General features: G+C 40.3%; 1 protein-coding gene and 1 long non-coding RNA gene across 2 annotated transcripts; both read right to left on the minus strand.

Moving 5' to 3' along the window:
• Window positions 1-10722: 10722 nt before the first annotated feature.
• Window positions 10723-11959, minus strand: LOC111948182 (uncharacterized). Its single transcript, XR_002874121.2, has 2 exons — window positions 11800-11959; window positions 10723-11441 (listed from the first exon to the last, which is right to left on the minus strand). It is a non-coding gene; the product is annotated as an uncharacterized LOC111948182 (long non-coding RNA).
• A 3550-nt stretch (window positions 11960-15509) lies between these two features.
• LOC144995628 (uncharacterized) lies at window positions 15510-19990 on the minus strand. The gene is made up of 2 exons (XM_078955369.1): window positions 19818-19990; window positions 15510-19459 (listed from the first exon to the last, which is right to left on the minus strand). Exon 2 carries the CDS (start codon window positions 16911-16913, stop codon window positions 15564-15566), a length of 1350 nt encoding a protein of 449 aa, XP_078811495.1. The 5' UTR covers window positions 16914-19459; window positions 19818-19990; the 3' UTR covers window positions 15510-15563.
• Window positions 19991-20475: the final 485 nt, after the last annotated feature.

Below are 20475 nucleotides of genomic sequence, written 5' to 3' on the forward strand. Positions count from 1 at the left end.
GATCGCGGATGTAAATTTCCTCATCATAACTGAGGGATGTAATGTTGATTATATGGTTACTGTTTGTAATTTTATGTATGATACCTAGATTGTCAATAAGTAAAAAAAAATAAATTAAAAAAAACCATAACTGAGGAACTTGTGAACAGAATAGAGGTGCATACTGTTTGGCAGATGCAGATATACTCAAATACATGGGTCTGAGACAAAACTGACTCCATCCACTGTGTGTTAATAAATCACACTTGCTCTGTGAGTCAGGACGTGATCCGTCAGGATGACAATGTTGCCTAATTTATGCGGCTTGTACTCCGACGCGGCTTGTATATGTATAAAATTAGTTAAACACGTGAAAATAAGTGGGTGCGGCTTGTAATCGGGTGCGCTTTGTAGTCCGGAATTTACGGTAAATAAAAATGTATTACTCTGTAAAGAAATGTGTGGGATTGTGTTACTGAAAGCCACTTTATAATCACAGCAATGCAACACACCAGTAAATATATGTCTGCATTCACTCCACAAGCAGTGAAAAAAATGCATCAACAACAGCAAAACTTTTTTTGCACAATAAGGAAAAAAAGCAGTGAAGAAAAAACAACAGATCTACAACCTTTCAGAGCAACAAACAAGTAAGTGTGTTTTTTTTTCTCCTTTTTTTTTTGTTTTACAGCTGAGACTCCAACCCCCCCAGTGGGATTCTAAATTGTATTCTGGGGGCAACAAGTTTAATGCAAGATAGACAAACATGTCTTATAACACCAACAGTGTCTGTGATCCTCCAGTGGCTTCAGCTGTCAGAAAATACGCATTTCTGCATCGACAACACTGTGGCAATAGTATTTGGGGATGATTTTCTCTGAGACATTTAAAGGGTTTGTTTTATTTAACCCATTCTGTGTGTGCAGGCTGTGTTTTGCAACAGGAAAATAATGGTGCATTGTAAAAGCGAAACCCAGCCACTTTTTTAAATAAAGCTGCCTTTTCCTAAGAGTTTTATACTTTGCAAAGAAAAGAAAAAAAATTAACAGTTGCACTTTTGGAATGTAGTTCGGCTAACCTTTGGGAAAATCCCTTCATCTTGACATAATCAGTTTTATGGCTAGTCATTTGGATTTATAATTTATTGGGAGACAGGCTGTAGTAAAAGACTTTAATCCAAATCCGTCAAAAGGCATGAAAGAGCCATGTTATGTTTAAGTCATGTCAAGGAAGAAGATACAGCAGTTAAGGGAGCACACAAAGAAGTGACAGAAAATTCTCAAGTTTAGTTGATTTTAGTAAATTCTGTTGTGATTTGACGGAAAAAGAATTGAGTCCTGAAAACAGCAGAATATTCAGTTTTGAAATGTGATTGAGCTTTTGTTGTTACTGTCTTTCTCTTTATGTTGACAGAAATCACATGAGACAGTAGCAGCTGCCTTTGGTTTGGTTGTTTCCTCTCTTTCAGACACTAATGGTTCTCTTTGCACCTTGAATAGGTATGGCATCAGAGGTCAGGGCAAACAAGAATGCACAGACCACATTCTCTCCAGCCACGTCTTCACATTCATTTGAGATGACACACAGGTACGGTGGCCGACAGGGCTCACACTACATACAAAAGAAACAACGCAACAGCATTACCCGAAGCACAAGGAAATTACCTGCAACACAACGACATAACCGCAGGAATAGCATTACCTCAGCACAACAGAAAATGAGGACTTTTCTTTTTCCTACCAGCGGAAAAAAAATAATTCGTTCGCACATATATTATTTTGTGGGAACGGAATAGTATTTCGTGCGAACAAGATGTTAATTTGTGGGAACAAGATATTATATTGTGGGAACGAGATATATTTTAATTTTTTAATGTCAGGAAACGGGCTCCGTAACATGCAATTTTATGTAACCTCACAAAAAAAAACAAATACATTCTTTCTAAATTATAATTTTTTTTAAATATTTTTTTCAATGTTGGAATAATGTTATAATAATTACAACACATTTGATAAATTTTACACAAAAAGACTAATATTATATTAATGTTTTCTGTAGCTACACAAAAAGTGAACATGTTGAAGTTTTTTTTAGTTTTTCTTTTGTCTTAATCAAAAATGAAGTCTTTGAAAACTTTAACAACATGATCAACAAATGATCTTAAACATCCTCCGTGTCTTCAATGCAATGTAATGAGACACACACAGACAGAAATGTGAAGGTATCTGCTGTAAATCTATGACGTAAATAACAGGATAAATGATCGGCTAGTTAGCATTTAGCCTACTAGCCTTCGAATGTAAAGTGACTGCTAAAGAGTATGTGAATAAAAGACAAGTCCTGAACATTTTTATTCCTGTTTGAACCCTAAACTACAATATCAGCTGGCTGTCTGTCTACCGGCCAGCCAGCTGCTCGAATGCCGGCATGACAAGCAAAAGAGCTCAGCGGTGGAGCTAGGAGCTATGTCAGGTGAATTGTATGGCAAAGCAGCAAGCCTAGGTATCACAAATCTTATAATATTTTTCTTATATTCATTGAGAAAATAATAAATGGATCATTCTTGTTTTTCTTTTTCCTTTCTTGAACAAATGTGGGTGACAGAGACACAGAAGTTACCATTGAAAGCGGCTTTTGCGCCCGGATGGAGAGCAAAAGTTTATGAATGACTTATGATGTGAATAATTATTCCATTAACGCAAATTAATTATTTCGTTCGCACGAGTTAATCCTTTCGAGTGAACGAAATAGTATTTATAGGGAACTGAATATTATCTCGTGGGAACGGAATAGTATTTCGTAGGAACAAGATATTAATTTGTGGGAACGAGATATATTTTAATTTTTTCATGTCAGGACACGGGCTCCGTAGCATGTTAATAAACTGAAGGGCAAAAACAACTACCAGAGTAAAATTTCAATAATTTAGTTGAAAATTATTACTGAAAACTAACTTAACTTTTATTACATCTTTTAGAAAAAACATTGTGGAGGGACTGCACATCCACACAGACTATATAGTTTCTCCTTTTTTAATTTTTGGATGCTGGTGTGCCACAGGATTTTTATCAAGGATAAAGTGTGCCATGGCAAAAAAGATGGAAAAACACTGGATTATGGTGTCAACTTTAACACTTGGAATATTTCTGTTAAATCAACCATAATCCTTGAAGCGGATTTGAATATTTTTACAAAATGGGATATTTTAGTTAAAATACCTTAAATATTTGTTTTATATCAACGATCGAAAAGGCCTGTTTGAAAATAAGAAAACAAAGGAATAAACAAATAAATAAAATATTCAATGTATCAGATGTCACCCAAATGATTATTCTGTTCAGCTCATACTGAGCCCACACCACCTGCAGAGCATAAACAATTGTGATCAATAAACTATGATAAGACGCAAATGTGTGATTACACAGATCCAAAACCATTCTCTGAGGCATGTTGTTAGAATTAATTTACCAATTAATTGTTTTAAGACATATTTTTAGTGAGACCACCAACCAGAAACTTTAGGTTTGTTTTTTGAGACATTTGAAGGCAGTTGGTTGACAACCTATGTGCTTAGAAAAGCTTATTATGAAAATACTCGATAAGAGTTAAGACAGTGGAGTTACTGCACTTCCTTTTTTGTTTTAAGCAAAAACATGCCGATTTTACCTTATTAAATCCAAGCAGCAAAAAAAAGTAAAAGCTCCTCCGATGCCTCTTCCAGAGGAACTTTAGATTTACAAAAATAAAACTTTGAAAAACAAGTAAGAAAGCCTCCAAACTTAGTTCTGTAAGCCTAAGTAATGCTGGGATGAAAGGTTCCTGCACTAATGGAACTTGTAAATTTTGCAACAAACATTAACAGGTTTTGCTGTTTAAATAATTATAAAGTTTATTACTTTTCCTCTAATAAATGTGCTTTTGTGCTGCTCTAAATTAGATTACGTTTTAGCTGAGGTTGAATTATTGTATGGTAATTACAAGTGTTTACCAATAAAGTTTAAGCTTAGCTGTAATTTCACTGGGTAAAACAAAAAAAGCACATCTGGGTGTTCCTGGCTCCAAGCTGCAATCAGTATGTCAGGTTTTGGTTCCTCATCCAGCTGCTTTGATTTCCTTTAATGTCATTTTATGCACAACGAAAATTGTCATGCCCTTCAAGCGTTTGGAATAATATGGAAAAAAAAAAAACATTTTCAATTTAAAATATAAAAATATGTCAAGTCTAAATTGCAGTTTTCTTAATCAAATATTGCACTTCTTGTAAAAATGATACACAGTGGTTTATTTGAGTTCTAATTTTTTGTTTAGGTTGACAGCTCTGGGGAAAAAAAAAACCTGTCCTTCAGTCTGCTTGTGCAGGCTTTGTGAGACAAAAAGACGCAAACCGGATTTTAACCGTATTTTACTGAAAGTTTACCAGACAAATAGGGTGGACTTTTATCTTCCGACCTCTGAATGACTTATTGTCACACTTCTCTCAAGGAGAATCTTCGCACAAGTTTGCCCATTTTAATAAATCCTCATAAAATCTAAAACCAGCACTTATTCATGAAAACACACATCTAAATTTTAAAATCTAAAAGTGTTAAAAACTGTCTGAGATGTAATGTGGCTTCTCTATTTGAAGTAGGAAGAACAGGGCTGATTGTCACATGGTCGGTTGATAGAATGCTTACAGAACTGGACTGAGCACGTGTCATGCACAGAAAAAGCCTTACTTCCAGCTCCACCAAAATGAAGCCAATTCAGTCACCATTTTTTCTGTGATATGGGCGTAGACATGTTGGAGCCAAACGACAGTGATTGGTCCCAGTTGGTCTGACTCAACATTTCTATGGCAACATCTGTCGCCAATCAGGAGTGAGCATGTTTAAAGTCCACACCCCTCTTCACTAAAAGCAACTTGGGAGAATCAGTCAATCAATTGGAAGAGGTGGGGGCCAGTGGGCACCACATTTTTTTTATTGACGCAACTGATTGGTCGGTTTATAACTTGAATAACTTGCAATAAAAAAAAAAAATAGGATTAGCAAGAACACATTGAAAAAAGGTAGCAGAACAATATTTTTTCATTCTGACAAACGTATTTCTTTCATTATTTTGGCTTCTTAGAGTCAGCGGGCACTTCCCTTTTGGAAAGTGAGGGGGCGGGGTAACTCAGTCCAGTTCTCATTCCCAGTGAAAAGTCATACACTAATATTTTTAAGAGGTCACTGATTTCCTTGTTGCTTTACTAAGAAATGTTCACAATTTTTTGTCACATAAGCAAACTGGCATATAGCCTCGCATATTCCTTTCAATTTTTACCATGATGTCAAAAACATAGGCCTATTTTAATTTCGTAGACTGCAGTTGTTCGTTAATCTTTACAAACTGAGACAAATGGTCAATTTGTTGGCACCTGTTGGTTAGGTTCGTCCTTCCATGTGGTAAAAGTAAATCTACCAAGTTCTGTTTTTTTATGTTAGATTCCTCTTACTGCTTCAGTGTGCTAGAAAATAGAAAACATCAATAAAATGACACTAGCTTTATGGAGCTATTTGGTAAATGTGCAATGAGTTCAGTTGGATTATTTTGGTAAATTAAGCTCTATTATGAGCATCTGTGTTACATGTGTTATGGAAAATCGTTTGTAAGCAAAAGTCTATACTAAAAAACATTTCGGTGTGCTCTACTCATCTACTTTTATTACTCATCCATTGGTGCATCCAAAGTCTTCCACAGTTTCTATCCTTGGAGGTTAAGGTGGGGAAACGAAAATGAATAGAATATGAATATAAAGTGATACCTACTGAATGATTTCACCTAACATACAGTTAGACTTCACATCATGTTGTAAGCTAAACGTTGTCCTCTAATTTATCATGGTGGTTACATTTTAAAATAACCTGTGATGGATGCAATTCCCAAAGTAGTCATCTTTGTTTTCTCCTGTAGAGTTTTATTATAAAACCCCTCACTACACACTTAATAGACTTTACCTCAGACAGACATGGACATTTTCACACTTTTCTTTCTTGTTTAAAGTCTATAAGTTCAAACATTCATTGAAAAAAGTGTGTGATTGTGGACATTCTACCCTGCGACAGACTGGCGACCTTTCCAGGGTGTCCCCCTGCCTTCGCCCACAAGCGGCCGGGATAGGCTCCAGCAGCCCCGTGACCCAGAAAGGGACAAAGCGGTATAGAAAATGGATGAATAAGTACTATTTACTGCATCAATGAAGTTGTTCACATTCTTGGTCTGCATTTGCTTTTTTGGGGGTTTAAAGAGCAATTAAAATCAGGTTAGTGGCTGTAGCAGTCCTATTTAGGATGAACATCCTAAACCCGATTAAGGAATACATTAAAATATTAGAGAAGATGATTTTTAATAGGCGTGGTTTGCAGACACAACTTAAGAGGGAAAACATGTCAAATGATAATTCACTATTGTAGATGTTTGCTGTTCTCTGTAAACCTCTGGGGAGGATATGGATATTTCTTTATTATTTTACATTTTAGCCTTGCACATTCTACTTACTAAGCCCCAACGTGTCTTTTAAAAACTATCTGTTCAGTCTATGGATCAAAATTTCACTGGCCTGGATGAGACATGCTTATTCCCAATGCATGAATTTACTTTATGGAAATGTTTCCATTTACAATTGAAAAACAAAACAAAACATTCCATTCATCCCACCTATCACTTTATTGTCCCAAAAAAGTTTCAGATGAGAAGTCATGTTTTTCTTTATTCTAGTTTACTCACATCGAGTACATCACTTGGCTTCCTAGGCTACTAGGCGCTATTGAAAGGCTTGCCCGGAGGATGTTACTTAGTTTTTCATCACGCTCACCCTTTAGAACATGCCCACAGGAGGTTGACAATATTCTGCCTGCAAAATGTTATCACTGTTCCTATCTGGTAGTGCTATTCCTTTTGTCTCAATCTAATGAGATCACTTTAGACTACCACAGAGAAATGACTTTCCCTAAAAGACAGGTTTATGTTTTGCAACGGAGATGATGAAAAAAGGAAATGTTTGCCTCCACATTGATACATATTAAACTTGACCAATGAATCATGTCAAAGGGGAAAAAGGCAGAAGTTCTGGCTTTGAGAGCAGAAAGCAGATTGACTGGTAATTGGCTGTGTGATGGAAACAGATATTAGGAAGGCAAATTTTGATCGAATCATCAGAAACAGAAATCTCTTCCTTCTGTTAGTCTGCACTGACTCAGAAGAGGTCATGGCAAGGCAGTACTTGTCTGCTGTGCTGGGTTATTTTTGTGACTCAAAATTTAAAAAAAAGTAATAATTTCAGCTTTATGATACAAAATTATGCCAGAATGACATCTCAATTACATACATCAGTTTTTATTTTTACAATTCAATTCAAAATGGAGCCTTTATCTTTTAAAACTGGAGTTTTAGCTCAAATGTTTTTATTCTTTTGACTACAGTAATTCTTGTGTGTTTACACAATGAACTTAATTCCAACGGGTTCTGAAGTGGAGAAAAGCAGCCTTGGACTACTTCAGGATAGTGTAGTTCTTAGGCTATCAACTGATTCTGTCACAAAGAAAAGCAGCTCTGTGCAGTTATGCAAAACTTTATGTGGATAATTTGTTGCATTTCAGTGTCTTTTTCTGTGTCTGATCGCATCAGCGGTTGAAGAATTATGGTTTGTCCAAAAGCATACGTTATGCTATGTTTCCACTCTTTGCCTTTGCTATTTATAGGCTCAACTTTTGGTTTCGTTTTTTTTCTTTTCTTTGCAATTTCATGGACATATCTTTGTTCACCCTGTAATGTAACATTTTGTGATAGTTAAAAAGATGATTTTCAAATCAGCTGGTCATCCAACCTATATTTGAACCCATCCACATGTGTTTATCCTGTCATTAGACAGGTCTGACATTTATTTAGTTTTTTACTTTTGATAGTAACAATGTATTTGTTAGAATTGCCTTTATATGTCTTCTGCTCTGAAAAAAAATGTTCATCCTTCAAAAAAGATTTAAAAAAAGTGTTATCTTAAAAAAATAAGAAGTCTAAGTCCCAAATCTATTACTCCTCTGAAGAAACACATCCATAGACGTGAGCATTGTCAAAATAAATGAGAACCAAAGCACACTTGCCTGCGGTGCCTCCAGCAGGTTTGGATATCATGTTCATAACCCATGCTGGTGACATTCTAGAAAAGAGAAGACTAAATGGCACGCGAATATTACACTGTCCTGTAATGGAGATGGAAGAGAATCCCGCTCCACTCAGCAGAAACCCAAATATCCCACAGGGAAATTTAGGATTTGACTCAAATTCCCCTGGAGGCAAGAACTCAGCTTTTGGCAAACCAATGTATCTTTGTGTTCATATATCCCTTGTGTTATCCTAGGCACTTTAACATTGGGGTCATCTAGACCCACTAGACAGTGCGCTGAACCTTTTTTCTTCAATGATTTGTGATCTTCACTGGTGTCCATGGATTACATGAAATCTTTCCACCTTTTTTCCACCTTTGTCATGGTTGGGAGAACACGTCAATGTAAGGGTGGGGTCATAGGATAGGACAAGGGTTAATTTGAAGGAGAGATTTTAAATAAAAAAAACATGTGTTTGCAGACTCAAGACAAGCCCAATAAGTCTCTATTTCATTCATGGCAGTTTAGCTCAGGCGGTCGTCCAACAACCGAAGGGTTGGTGGATTGATTCCCGCTCTCCCCAGCCAGCTGTCACTCCTGAGTGTGGCTAGTCTGCAGCTCACCGCTCCCCCCAGGGGATGGGTCAAAATGTGGAGAATTTCCCCATTGTGGGATAAATACAGAATCAATTATTATTTGTATTACTTTATAGATTTTTTTTATAAAAAAAATATAGTAGATATGTTGATTTTCTATTATGCCAAATTCAGACATCTGCAGTTGTGCATCAAACATAAAGCAGATTAGAAGATGAAAATGGTGTTAATGTGTCTGACCATGAGTCTAGGTGTGTGTGTGTGTGTGTGGGGGGGGGGGGGGTTATTTGCCTGCATAACCTTGGTTCTTCATCTGGTTAAAATAATATTTTTTTTGTGGTCTATTACTTTATCAGAAAGATAAGCCAGAACCTGACTATTGTATAGTTTAACAAAACAGTTAAATCAGATTTTTCCTGCAACATAAATAAAGTTTTACTTTAAAAACGATCAGTCTGGTATTTTTTCCACACTTTTGTGTTTCTTCAACTTATACTGAAGAATCCCATGTACATGGATGGGTGTTTAGGTTAGATGTTGCACAGCCCAATCTAGATAGGCCTATGAGTAGCAGTGAATCCATTTAGACTAGTTTGAAAGGCAAATATGGCAGCATAATATTTCATTTCCATTCTATAAAAAATGATCGCTGGTTGGGCTATAACTTTCTAATGACTTGAAATTTGATAAGAAAGACAGTGCTACAGTTATATCCAGGTTATTAAATTTAAACCCCCTTTGAGTTTCAAGGATATTAATCAAATTGTGCATGACTTTTCTACTAATTTATACAATTCTAAGAAATATCCTCTCAACGATCATCTACAGCATTTTTTAGATATGAAAAAATCGCAGGGGTTGATAAATAAAGGTATTCAGGAGCGAATCTGTGACATAATCTTAATATACTTAAAGCATTTGACACAATAAAGGAATTGGGAGTTGGAATATATATATATATATATATATATATATATATATATATATATATATATATATATATATATATATATATATATATATTCTGTATAGCTTTACATAGAGGGAAAAAAAGACAAGTGGACTATGAAGTGAAAAACTAAGATATGAAGTAACACAAACTAATGAACTTAATCATTGCTCTCAAATTGGATCTGATACATTTAATAAACCGGAGGCCGGAAAGACTTGGAAGACCCAAACGTACTGTGAGGGTCTGCTGGGAACGTCTGGCTGAGCCCTCCGTCAGGGAAGTCTTTAACTCCCACATCCGGGAGAACTTCAAACAGGTACCGGGGGAGGATGGGGACATTGAGTCCGAGTGGACCATGTTTTCCACCTCCATTGTCTCTGCTGCTGCTCGGAGCTGTGGTCGCAAGGTCTCTGGTGTCTGTCGCGGCGGTAACCCCAGAACCCGGTGGTGGACACCGGAAGTAAGGGATGCCATCAAGCTGAAGAAGGAGTCCTACCAGGCCTGGCTGGCCTGCGGGACTCCAGAGGCAGCTGACAGGTACCGGCAGTCTAAGCGAGCTGCGGCCCGGACTGTTGCGGAGGCGAAAACTCGGTCCTGGGAGGAGTTCGGTGAGGCCATGGAGAAGGACTATCGGTTGGCCTCGAAGAAATTCTGGCAAACCATCCGACGACTCAGGAGGGGAAAGCAGTTCTCCACAGGTACCGTTTTCAGTGCAGGTGGGGAGCTGTTGACTTCGACTGGGGACATTGTCGGGCGGTGGAAGAAGTACTTCGAGGATCTCCTCAATCCCACTGACACGCCTTCTTTTGAAGAAGTGGAGAATGAGGATTTTGGGGTGGGGCTGTCCATTACCCGGGCTGAAGTCACTGAGGTAGTCAACGAGCTCCTCGGTGGCAAGGCCCCGGGGGTGGATGAAGTCCGCCCTGAGCACCTCAAGTCTCTGGATGCTGTGGGAGTGTCTTGTGTAGCACCTATGCTATTAGGCAGAGGTAGTCAAGCTACTGGACCAGATATAGGTTCGCACGGAGTGGTGTGTATTGAATAAAAGAGCCAAGAGTCAATACAAAGGTAGAATGGAAAAGAAAAAGCCGGCAGTTTACTGAATGATTGACAAACAACAATAAACATACAAATATGGTTCTTAAGTAATGTTAAGACACCTCTTCAACACCCTTTATGTTGTTTTTTTTCCTTTACTTTTTCTGTTAAAGTTCAAATAAAAGGTTTTGTTCAAGTTAATTTCAGTTTCAATCTATTTTTCTTAAAGATGACCGGTCATTTGGTTTAAAGGGATTTTAGTTACAGAACTAAATTTATTTAACTTAAATTTAGTTTTAAGCTTTCTTTTGAGTTCACTATATTTACCCTTTTCACTTTTTTGTAAATCAGTTTTGTCACTTTAAATTTACACCAAAAGTATCCTTTAAAGTTACAAAATATCAGATATCAAACAAAAGACAATTCAATATGCAAAGCAAACAAAGAACTGTTTTTCTAAATGTCCAATTGCTTAGCAAAATCCTTTAAAGTTTGTTAGCAGACGTATCCAGTTTTGGTAGTGCTCCTTTAAAGTATATTGGATCCACAGTTAGTGTTCAATCTCCTACCGCGACCTTGGCAGAGATTTTGTAGTAGTGAGGAAAAGTAAAGGACCACGTGATGCTCTACAGGCAGTCCGGATTATCGTGCTCCCTGGGTAGGCTCGCCATCCATGGATCAGGAGAAGTCCAGAACGATCCGGTCCGAAACCGTCTCCCAATTACTCTCGGGGGGAATCAAAAACCTGGCCTGCAGGACAGGCCATAAAAATAATTTTAGTCCATATGCAAAATAAAACCACTCCAAAATGAAAGCGGAGCCGCACTAGAAGGCTACGTGACTCTTTAGAAACTTAAAATGGCGGCTGCTCTTTTTTCTTTTTCATTCATCCAACTCTACTTGCAAAATTAGCTTCTTTTCACACAAAATATACCCAAAATACATCAAATAAAATACATTCATGTTTCGAAGTGTCAAAGAAAATTATAAATAACTCAAAAGTACTGTTTTGTCATCTTTTCACAACTTAAATTGGTCTCAACTGGGCTCGCCTCATCACGGCAAAACCCACGCCACAAAAGTAGGCAAAATACAAAACAAAACTCACCAAAACTCGTCTCGTAATGGCATAAAATCTTATTTGGCTCACACCCCTCTTCCGGTCTGGCTAGACAACAGGTTTGCACCGTTATTTTAGTTTTTCACCGTAGTTTTTCAGCTAATGGCTACTCTGCTGCGCGTGCTTGCTGTCTCTGCCCTAAACAGGCCTATCTCTCCGCTACGCGCCGCACAGGTTGGGGAGGGCTCTTGAAAAAACTTTAAACTTTATCGACAACAAAAACAATTTCTCTTTTTAAACAAAAATAGTAATAAAACCTATAAACTATTAATGTGATTACTATTTATATTTTTATCCTCACAACTTTTAGCTGTTTTTATCATGTTGTTTATTAATATTTATTGACCTTTTTATATCATTGTAAAATGCTCTATTATTACTGAGTGTATCTGTAACGGGGGTTACATCCTCCCCTCCTTTTCTCATGCACGTCCTCGTACATGTTTCACACAGTTTCTATCTTTAACATCTTGGGAGCATTTAAAGAGTCAGTGAATGCTACTGCTAAGCTTTGAAATAGAGACTGGACTACAGTGACGAGTGGGTTACCTAGTTCAGGATAGGTCAGTCTCTGAGCAGGTTCCCTATGTCTGTTTGAACGTCTTAGGGGATCAGTGATGGTGTCATTAGTGTCAGTGGCTTCTGGGCACTGGTCTGTGTCAGTGACAATCTCTATGGGCATGTCAGAAATGTCTTTGGTTTGGCTGTCTGTTTCAGGGGACTCTTCAGGATCTACTTGAGGTAGGTTTTCTTCTTCAGGGTAAGTATCGACTTGGATATCTCCGTCAGTTTCGATTGGATTCTCTTCAGGTAAGTTTCTTTCTACAGGTTCGGTTAAGGACTCTTCTGGTGGGTTTGTCTCACTTGGTAAGTATGTCTCATCCGATAGTTGTTGACTCTCTTTAGCTTCAGCAGCTTTGGTTGTTTCCACTGGCGTTTGCCCTACAGCGGTTTCAGGGTTCTCTGTGTCAGGTGGGATGTAGGGACTTTTGGTTTCCACTACTAGATCATGATAATCGTAGTAATAGCCAGGATCAGAATCTTCACAATCGGACCCTTGTTCAACACTGTTTGTTGGCGTGTTTTGGGTCGCCTTGGTTTGTCTTTCACAATTTGTTCTGCTTCCTCTGGGCTAGCAGGAAGGAAACCGCATGGCAATAACAGGTCACGAAGAAGGGTTCTTTGAGGACCGTCTCTTGTCTCTGGTTTAACAACATAGACAGGGAGGTTGTTTGATTGTTTCACAATGATGTAAACTTCAGGTTCCCAGCGGTCGGCTAACTTATGCTTGCCTCGCATGCGAAGGTTTCTGACGAGCACTCTGTCGCCTTCCTTCAAGGTGGACTCAACAATGCATTTATCAAATCTTGCTTTGTTGCGACTGGCCGATTTCTTTGCCATTTCAGTTGCTATTTTGTAGCTGGATTCGAGGCTTGACTTGAGGTTGCGAACGTACTCTGAGTGGGAACTTGGCTGATGGTCGACTGGCAGACCGAACGCGAGGTCGACGGGTAGCCGGGGCTGTCGGACGAACATTAGTTCATATGGGATAAACCCCGTCACCTCATTCTTTGTACAATTATAAGCATGTACTAAGGGTCGGACATGTTCGCGCCAGTGTGTCTTCTTGTGATTCTCCAGTGTGCCAAGCATGCCGAGGAGGGTCCTGTTGAACCGTTCAACAGGGTTCCCTCTCTGATGGTAAGGAGTAGTTCGGACTTTTCGAATACCAGCCAGCTGACAGAGCTCCTTTATCGTGCGAGACTCGAAGTCCGGACCCTGGTCACTATGAAGTCTCTCGGGGAAACCATAGTGAGAGATAAAGTTTTCCCAGAGGAATCGAGCAACTGTGCGCGCCTTTTGGTTTGGAGTTGGCAAGGCGAGCGCATACTTCGTGAAGTAGTCTGTAATCACTAACACATCCTTCGTGTTGCTCGAATCTGGCTCCAGACTTAGAAAGTCGATGCACACCAACTCTAGTGGACGGGTGACGACAATGTTCACGAGAGGTGCGGCTTTTTCTGGTCGGGCTTTGCGACGTGTGCAACGTTCGCAAGTCTTGACCTTGAGCTCAATGTCTGTGGCCATTTTGGGCCAATAGAATCGCTTTCTCACCAGGTCCCATGTCCTCTCGACACCTAAGTGTCCCATGTCGTCGTGTAAACTTTTCAGGACAAGGGGTCTCAACTCTTGTGGTAGCACGAGTTGATACTGCGTTTGTGCACTTTCTTGTCTGGTACTTGTCTTGTCTTGTTCCACTCTCTTAGCAACAAGCCAAGTTCAGGAAGCTCATTTTTTGCAGTTGGTGGGGGTTTTTCTCCCAACGTTATCTGGTTGACTATTTCTCTGATGCTTGTATCAGCATGTTGTTTTTCTTTCAAGTCTGATGTTGTAAAGTGAGGAATGACTGGCAAACCACCAAGCTGGTTCTCCTCTTCATAGCTTTGGGGGACGGCTTGGGGAGTGAGAGCAAAAGACAGAACCAAAGGATTGTCAGTGATGGACTCTGCTAGTTCGTCTGTGGACTGGTGGACAAAGTGCTTTTCACAGATGGCTTTTATTATGCTCTGGTCAACAAGGTTTGAATGCTGTGTGTCAGGTAGGTGCCTTTGTGTGAACTGTTGGATTCTTTCCAGTTCTTTCTTGGACAGCATGTCGTCTGGTTGTGCGCTATGTGGGCGTCGGGATAGTCCGTCCGCGTCCTGATTTTGTTTTCCTGCCCTGTATTGCAGTTGGAAGTCAAAGGTGGACAGCGCAGCTAACCATCTGTAACTTGTAGCGTCAAGTTTTGCGGTGGTCAAGACGTACGTTAAGGGGTTGCTGTCAGTGATCACAAGGAAAGGGCGTCCGTAAAGGTAATCTTGGAATTTTTCGGTAACTGCCCATTTTAGAGCGAGAAACTCTAACTTGTGTGCAGGGTACTTAGCTTCACACTTTGACAACCCGCGGCTTGCGAAGGCGATCACACGTTTCTGACCTTCTTGTGTTTGGTAGAGGGCTGCCCCCAACCCTGAAGTGCTTGCGTCTGTGTGCAAGGAAAAGGGAAGAGTAGGGTCGGCAAACCCGAGCACTGGGGCACTTGTCAATTTTTCGATGATTTCGTCAAATGCTGTTTGACAGTCCACATTCCATCTTGCTCCAAAAGGATCTTTGGGGTTATGATATTGGGCTGTGCCGGCTTTGGCACTTCTCTTTTTATGCAGAGGTGGATATCCGCTCGTGAGTTGGTTGAGAGGTTGCATGATCTTTGAATAATCCTTTATGAATCTGCGATAGTATCCACAGAATCCTAAGAATGTCCGCAGTTCCTTCAAAGTGTTTGGTTTTGGCCAGGTTCTGAGTGACAAGATTTTCTCAGGATCAGTCTCAATTCCTTTTTCTGAGATGATGTGGCCAAGGTACTTTACGGAGCTCTGGAAAAACCTGCACTTTTGTGGCGACAGCTTTAGACCATACTCTTTCAAACGACCCAGGACTTGCAAGAGGCGTTCTTCGTGTTCCTCCAAGGTTGAAGAGAACACTATTAGGTCATCAAGGAACACAAGGGCTTGTTTCAGGTTGAGCTCTCCCACGCAACGCTCCATGAGCCTCTGGAACGTGCTGGGGGCATTTGTGATTCCTTGAGGCATTCTATTAAACTCAAAGAAACCGAGGGGGCAGACGAAGGCAGTTTTCTGTTTATGGGCCTCCTCCATTTCTATCTGATAGAAGCCTGATTTTAGGTCTAAGACCGAAAACCAGTGTGATCCACTTTAAGCCGAGAAAGACTCCTCGAGATTGGGTAAGGCGTACGAGTCTTTTACAGTCTGCAGATTTAACTTTCTGTAGTCAATGCATAATCTGACATCTCCATTTTTCTTGCGAACGACTACAATCGGGGACGAAAAGGGAGATTCAGACTCGCGAATGACTCCGGCATCGAGGAGCTGTTGCAAGTGGTTGCGTACTGCCTCCAAGTCTTGCGGATGTATCGGCCTGGCCCTGTGTTTGAAAGGTGTAGGGTCGCTGAGAGTGATGTGGTGCTTGATTTTTCCAGTACGACCAAAGTCAAGCTCGTGTTGGGCAAATACCTCTGGCATTGAGTTTAACTTGTCTGTTATTCTTTGTTTCCACTCACTGGAGATGGGGGAATCACCAAAATCAAACTGGAGATTTGACTTGTTCTCAGATTTTGGATTCACTGTTTTATTGTTTGCAGGCTGGACACTTTGGATGGCATGAATCTCTGCGATGATTGTCTTTGGGGTGAGTGTGATGGCATGATCAGATTCGTTCTTGAGGATGACTGGTATGCAGCGAGGGAACTTGGATGGGAGGGTTGCTAACCCTTCTTCGACAAGAAGGCCACCAGGTAAGGAGGTGGTTGTTGGCGCCTCAACAGTCACCCATTTTCCAGTTTCTGGTACTCTGCGAGTTATCGATCCTTCCAAAACTTTTGTTTGTCCAGCTCCAATAGTTTCACAATCAGTACTGTGGAGTCTGACTTCACCCAAGCCTGAATTAACGGAGTGTTTTTTTCTGGTTGCAAGTGTTTTGAGAACGACTTTGTACCCATATGGAACTGAATGTTTTTCTTTGGAATCTACAACCAATCCGTACTGCTCATACAAGATGTCCAAGGTGTTAGTACCTATCAGCAGCGAAGGTGAGTTGAAGCTTAAGTTGGGAACGATCAAGGCTAGTGTTGGCACTTCAATGTCCGCACCCAATGAACTCTTGGGGAACGTGATGGCAGTTTCGATAAAGCCAAGGTAGGGGACATTCTGGCCGTTCGCTCCTTCAACCTCCAGCAGGTCGTTTAAGCTGTGGACAGGTAAGTGAGACAGTTTTTCTTCGTAGAAGGATTGGGAGATCGTCGTTACTTGCGAGCCCGTGTCTAATAGACAGCTGCACACATGATCGTCAATGGCTACTTGGGCAGTGCACTTCGCTCCAACAAGACCTTTTGGAAGAGAAATTGACATTTCAGCTTGTGTGTGGAAGTTCAAGACGCGTTTCTTTTTCTTGGGACTCTTTGTCTTTGGCTCAGCTCCAATTTGTCCCACAACTGGAGCCCTCTTTAGTTTAAAAAAGTAGTTTCTTGTCCATTCACTTTGTCCCATGCCATCTGCTTATCTCTTAAGAGTTTCCTTTTTTCAGCAACTAGGGGAGAGTTTGGCTCATTTTCACACTGGGGCTTGATGTGCCCGTCCTCCCCACATCTGAAGCAGTACCAGGGCTTTGGACGATTTCTTGGATGAGGTTCTGATTTTTGTTCTGAAGGCTGTGGCTTTGGAGTTTTGAAACTTTCAGGGGGGACTTTTGTCTTGGTCGAGTTTGTGGATTTTGACTTGACTTTACTGTTTGAGTCTTTTTTGTTCTTTAGAGATGCAAGATGGGACTGCAGATTGGCGATCTGCTTCTTGAGGTCTTGTATTTCAGAAAGGGGGTCAACAGTTTTTGATGTATCTCGCTCTGGACTTTGGGACTGAGCGCCTTGGTAGTTGGAAAACACTTTTGGTTTTGTTGTATTCAAGTGCTGTTTCATGCGCGACATTTTCGCTGTGCGCCTTTTCTCAGCAGTCCGGAGCATGAGAAGGAGTTCGGAGAAGTTAGGTGGAATTTGCCTTTTCTGTTCGAGTTGGAGCTCTGCTATTAGCTCATTGTCCCAACAGCCTCTTATGAACTGCTTTAACAGCTGCTTGTCTAGTTCACCAGCAGGAACACCACCTCTTATGAACGTGGTGTTCAGCATGACTTGAAGACGCTGGAGGTAAGACGATGGTGCCTCACCATTATTCTGCACAGTGTTCAAGTATTTGGCAAAGAGGTCGTCTCCATCTTCAACCGTACCGAAGGCAGAGTCGAGTATTTTCAAGTAGGTGGAAGGAGTTGACTCGGTAGGTATGTGCTTTACCAGATCGACAGCAGGTGAAGAGAGACTTTCCAAGAGCCTCCTGGATTTGCATGAATCAGGCTGTCTGGGGTCTTTTAAAAGGAGTTCCACACTCGAGCGCCAGCTCTCATAGTCGACTTCGTTGTTTGGGTGGGGACAGCGCCCTGAAAAGGGTCTCAATCTGAAAGGAGTGTTCATCTGAGCATTGAAGTCTTCAGTTCTCAGCACATGTTCCACTATTACTTTCTGAAGCTCTGGTGGGTTTACTTCAGAAGGTTTGAGAGTGGGTGTCTTAACATTGACCTGCACTCGTGGGGGATTCTCAACTGGAGCTTGGATCAGTGGGTGGACTGGTTCAAGAGTTGGTGGGTTCTCTTGCAGAGGACTGAGAGGAGCATTCGTGTCAGGGACTTGGGGTGAGTCCTGGCGGTCACCTGAGTCATTTTCGTCAGGGTTAACTACTTGGCTTATAGAGGAAAGTTCGTCTCTCAGTAAGTCTGCAAAGTCTTTACCTGTCAGTCTTGCAATGTCTCTCAGTTCAGTCAGGTAAGTCTGAGTAGCTGTCTTGCTAACTACGGGGCTGTAAACTGAGCTTAATGCTTCGACAAGGTAAAGTATGTCAGGTTTGTTCTTGGGTGAGAATCTGTATGGCAGTAAGCTAGATAATGCCTGGACTGGTGCACTGGACGCGTACTCAAGAAAGGACTGCTTGCCCTTTTCTGGACACGGGGGATCTACAGGTACCATTGTCTGAATGGACCCATATTGTTTGAGGAAGTCAAAAAGCTCTTCATCAGATTCAGTGTCAGTTAAACCAGTAATAAGAAGTGAGTTCGGTATCTTAACATTACTTCGTTGCACGGCTTCCATTTTTTGTTCAGTTCTTAGTCAAATTTGAGCTCTGAAAATTATTTACGAACCACTCCTGGCTGGCTCGCCAAGAATTTGTAGCACCTATGCTATTAGGCAGAGGTAGTCAAGCTACTGGACCAGATATAGGTTCGCACGGAGTGGTGTGTATTGAATAAAAGAGCCAAGAGTCAATACAAAGGTAGAATGGAAAAGAAAAAGCCGGCAGTTTACTGAATGATTGACAAACAACAATAAACATACAAATATGGTTCTTAAGTAATGTTAAGACACCTCTTCAACACCCTTTATGTTGTTTTTTTTCCTTTACTTTTTCTGTTAAAGTTCAAATAAAAGGTTTTGTTCAAGTTAATTTCAGTTTCAATCTATTTTTCTTAAAGATATGACCGGTCATTTGGTTTAAAGGGATTTTAGTTACAGAACTAAATTTATTTAACTTAAATTTAGTTTTAAGCTTTCTTTTGAGTTCACTATATTTACCCTTTTCACTTTTTTGTAAATCAGTTTTGTCACTTTAAATTTACACCAAAAGTATCCTTTAAAGTTACAAAATATCAGATATCAAACAAAAGACAATTCAATATGCAAAGCAAACAAAGAACTGTTTTTCTAAATGTCCAATTGCTTAGCAAAATCCTTTAAAGTTTGTTAGCAGACGTATCCAGTTTTGGTAGTGCTCCTTTAAAGTATATTGGATCCACAGTTAGTGTTCAATCTCCTACCGCGACCTTGGCAGAGATTTTGTAGTAGTGAGGAAAAGTAAAGGACCACGTGATGCTCTACAGGCAGTCCGGATTATCGTGCTCCCTGGGTAGGCTCGCCATCCATGGATCAGGAGAAGTCCAGAACGATCTGGTCCGGAACCGTCTCCCAATTACTCTCGGGGGGAATCAAAAACCTGGCCTGCAGGACAGGCCATAAAAATAATTTTAGTCCATATGCAAAATAAAACCACTCCAAAATGAAAGCGGAGCCGCACTAGAAGGCTACGTGACTCTTTAGAAACTTAAAATGGCGGCTGCTCTTTTTTCTTTTTCATTCATCCAACTCTACTTGCAAAATTAGCTTCTTTTCACACAAAATATACCCAAAATACATCAAATAAAATACATTCATGTTTCGAAGTGTCAAAGAAAATTATAAATAACTCAAAAGTACTGTTTTGTCATCTTTTCACAACTTAAATTGGTCTCAACTGGGCTCGCCTCATCACGGCAAAACCCACGCCACAAAAGTAGGCAAAATACAAAACAAAACTCACCAAAACTCGTCTCGTAATGGCATAAAATCTTATTTGGCTCACACCCCTCTTCCGGTCTGGCTAGACAACAGGTTTGCACCGTTATTTTAGTTTTTCACCGTAGTTTTTCAGCTAATGGCTACTCTGCTGCGCGTGCTTGCTGTCTCTGCCCTAAACTGGCCTATCTCTCCGCTACGCGCCGCACAGGTTGGGGAGGGCTCTTGAAAAAACTTTAAACTTTATCGACAACAAAAACAATTTCTCTTTTTAAACAAAAATAGTAATAAAACCTATAAACTATTAATGTGAATACTATTTATATTTTTATCCTCACAACTTTTAGCTGTTTTTATCATGTTGTTTATTAATATTTATTGACCTTTTTATATCATTGTAAAATGCTCTATTATTACTGAGTGTATCTGTAACGGGGGTTACACTTGGCTGACACGTCTCTGCAGCATCGCGTGGCGGTCGGGAACCGTACCACTGGACTGGCAGACAGGGGTGGTGGTTCCCCTCTTTAAGAAGGGGGACCGGAGGGTGTGTTCCAACCATAGGGGAATTACACTCCTCAGCCTCCCTGGGAAAGTCTATGCCAGGGTACTGGAGAGGAGAGTCCGTCCGATAGTCGAACCTCGGATTCAGGAACAACAGTGCGGTTTCCGTCCTGGTCGTG

The sequence above is a fragment of the Oryzias latipes genome, chromosome 11 (assembly GCF_053564925.1).
Source record: "Oryzias latipes strain Hd-rR chromosome 11, Olatipes_Hd-rR_3.1".
Lineage (NCBI taxonomy): Eukaryota > Metazoa > Chordata > Actinopteri > Beloniformes > Adrianichthyidae > Oryzias > Oryzias latipes.

Excerpts from the sequence above, each read along its gene's own strand:
- LOC144995628 (XM_078955369.1), bottom strand. The coding sequence starts at position 16,913 with ATGGGACAAAGTGAATGGACAAGAAACTACTTTTTTAAACTAAAGAGG.